Below are 3,519 nucleotides of genomic sequence, written 5' to 3'. Positions count from 1 at the left end.
TATATATTTGTTGTTGCATTAGCTGTATGTATTTAATACAACAGTTTGTGTACATGATGCAATGGTATTTTTATATATTTTTTTCCTTTTGCCTTATTTTAAATAAATAATATATGACCAAAAGATAATAAATTAAGTAATCAAATAAGAAATAGAAGGATATAACACAAAATCATGTATTGTAACAAAAGAATTTTTAATTCAAAGTCAAGAAATTCAAATCTGTATAATAAGTACTTAACATAAACACATTTAATATATCTCATCATAATCAATAAAGAGAATTTATGTCCTTAGATAAAAGACGTCCTCAAAAGAAGCCCAAATCACAAGCCTCCTCCATAATCATAAAAATGTTTACTCTTTTTCTAGTATCATCAATCACCATCCTTAAACCAAAAAAAAAAAACAATTAAATTATTATTTAACCAAATATTAGAATATAAATTAACAAACTATTATATGCTCACATATCACAAAATCTATAAGCCACCTTATATCTAAACTAAAAGCTTGTAAATATGATCCACTATGATCAAATTCCACTACAACAACCAACAAAATTGAAGAAAAAACAATTACATTACAACTTCCTATTAGTAAAAACAAGTTAAATTGCAATTGGAAAAAAAATTATATTAAAGTGTCTAAATAATTGTCAAACAAGTTTATCATAATTATTTTATAAGATAAATGATATTAACTTTTAAAGAAAATAACATTTTTACCTTTTGTTGTTTTGTACAGTTGAACTACCTTGAAGTGAATTAAGTCCTACAATCAATGAACCAAGTGCATCCATATTCATAGTTGGGTTAACTTGTGCTATTTGATTCACAAGCACTAACAAGATCTGTTGTGCCATTGTTGCACTTTTAGCTTCCATCTTTTCTTTCATTTCAGTAATTTCTTTAGTCATTTTTTCCTTCTCAACTTCTAATTCTTCTTTCATTTGAGCAATTATTGTCCTCTCTGCTTCTAACTTCTTTTCCACTTCTTTTTCCAATGTTGATTTTATGGATTCAATGCACTCCTCTAGAAGTTTATAGTTATCTTTTGATTGTCCTTTTCCTCTCAAGTCAATCGGTGTAACACCTTTCCCCATTAATAACACACGACTAGGTCATTCTTGCCCCAATTCAGTTATAACTTCTTCTAACATTTCACCACTTTCTCCTCGGGATTGCAACTCTTTAATTCGAGCCTATAAACCATAAAAAAGTTAAATTGCAAGTGTTATAAAAACTTATGTTTGTAAATAAAAAAAAAAAAGGTTGCTCTAACAATTATGTTTTATGCTAAACATACTATTTTTTCTCTAGTATTGTTATCGTCTTGATATACGTGTCCTTCTTTTCTTTTCCGAGTAGCTAGATACATTTCAACTTTGGTAGGAGGTTCTTTGTTCTCCTTGGAATTTTGTTAAGATGTAATAACAAAAACAAGTTACAAGCAACACATTAAAACTCAAATTCAAGTGAATCAATAATAAATTTTACAAAACTTACCAAATTATGGTCAATACTGGCGAAACTTTTTGGACCAGTAGTGTGCATATCATGTTGTTTTTTGCGATTTTCAATATTGATGTTAGCTATTTTCTGCATAAAATCTCAAATTAGCAAATGACATCTCAATAAATATTCATTTATATATATGTCCAAAAGAATTTGACCTGCACATCTTTATCATTCCAATATTGAAGAAACTCTTTAAAAATTAGTTCTGAAATCCCTGGTGGACGGTTTTTCATTCTTTCTTCATCAGTTGCATATTTTTTAAAGTAAGCCTTCTTTACTCTGCATTTGTGTGTTCGCCATGCATCTCTAATTGCATTCATCACCCATTTCTTACTTGCTATTGGAAGAATATATATTCTCTAAATTAAGAACAAATGTATCAAAATTAAAAACATAAGTCATAAACATTAAATGGAAAAAAATAAGGTTATTAGGTCTTATATTAACATATTCTCGAATTTGATCCTTTGATGGCATCTTCGACCAATTAGTATGATTTAATGGAGCAAGTTGTTGATTTCGTGCCACCGTACCAAGAAAATTTCTGAATTTAGTTAATGTTTCTTCATCAGGGCCTATGGGCTGGTTGTGAGCATTTAGCATAATTGGCTTACGATCTTCAAATTTCCTAAGTTGGATCTCTTTCATGAGAGTTAGACCCCTAGTATTCTTTTTAACAAGAACTATGTGGAAAAACATGCATCAATAGTGTTTTTCATTATAACTTAAGAAGTAGAAAATGAAGAATATACAATGATAATTTACCTTGATTATCGTCAGATTGAATTGTGGTATCATAGGAGTAGCCTTCATTAATCTCCATCACACTCTCTTGGTGACGCTTATTATAAAAAAATGATAATTAGGAGGAGTTGGTTTTTCCCTAACCACTTCCTCTAAATGTTCTTCATTTTCTTGATGTTCACACGATTGTTGCCCTTGAACTTCTTTGCGACTTTTCAATCTGAAATAACTTGACAATGATCCAGCTGGACATAATGTTATTCTTTGCCCATTCTTCTTTGGACTTGGTTGCTTCTCTCTCTCCTTATTTATGCATATGAAAAAAAGATTAATAAAATAACACAATAATTAGAAGCTAGAAGCTAAAGAAAACATTCAACAATGTATAATATGTAGAAAAGGAAGAAAATAGTATTATATACCCAATATTGCAAAGAAAAGATATATACAGTAAAAAACAAGAAAGACTAACATAAACACCATGCAATCTCTAATGTAGTTGATACCTGAATTGGACTTTTAGGCAATTGATTATGCTTTTCAACTTGTTGCTCCACCACTAAGTCATATGTCTTTTGTTGAGAATGATATTTATATGGTGATTGACGAATTGTTGCTGCATTATTTGTTGTTGTATAACTGAACTTTCAGGACGTTCCTTGCTTTTTTCTGATTGACCTTTGGCCTTTTGTGATTGTCCAACTGGTGTTGTTGGTGGTTCCTTACACTTTTGGCGAAGACTAATTGAAACTTGTTGCTCTTCAATTGATTGTTATGACTTGTAGTGTTTTTGTTTATCTTTTCTCAAATAAGAGGCCATAGCACCTGCTGGTACGTATTTTCTTTTTTGTGCCTCTTGTTTTTCCTTTTTCATTGCACTATATCCATAAATATTTATCAAAAAATCATACCAGGTTGTTAACAAAAAATGAATTAAAGAGAATGAGTGCAACACAAAGAAGATTAAAAATAAGAAAGAATTACCTTTAAATGATAAAGCTTTCTTTTGAGTCTTTTTACAGTGGGCAACTTCAAAATATGAGTGCCTACAAAACCAAGAAATTCAAGTTACAAAAATTGTGCTTATATGCCTAAAAAATAGTATCATTTAGATAACATTAAGTAAACCATGCATTGGGCAATTAGAAACAGACAAAGAAATTAATTTATACAAAAAAAAAAATAGGCAATTATAAACAAATGTTGTTTAAACTTTTAATAAGTCAATGAATACATCATTACCAAAAAAGCAAAC

General features: G+C 29.4%; 1 protein-coding gene across 1 annotated transcript; it reads right to left on the bottom strand.

Moving 5' to 3' along the window:
* Window positions 1–1,123: 1,123 nt before the first annotated feature.
* LOC123194152 lies at window positions 1,124–2,343 on the bottom strand. Its single transcript, XM_044607313.1, has 5 exons — window positions 2,286–2,343; window positions 1,968–2,203; window positions 1,676–1,879; window positions 1,509–1,601; window positions 1,124–1,204 (listed from the first exon to the last, which is right to left on the bottom strand). The coding sequence occupies exons 1-5, from the start codon at window positions 2,341–2,343 to the stop codon at window positions 1,124–1,126; spliced, it is 672 nt and encodes a 223-aa protein (XP_044463248.1).
* Between the last annotated feature and the right edge of the window lie 1,176 nt (window positions 2,344–3,519).

This window comes from Mangifera indica, chromosome 13 (assembly GCF_011075055.1).
Source record: "Mangifera indica cultivar Alphonso chromosome 13, CATAS_Mindica_2.1, whole genome shotgun sequence".
Lineage (NCBI taxonomy): Eukaryota > Viridiplantae > Streptophyta > Magnoliopsida > Sapindales > Anacardiaceae > Mangifera > Mangifera indica.
This window is presented reverse-complemented; position numbering and strand designations above follow the sequence as displayed.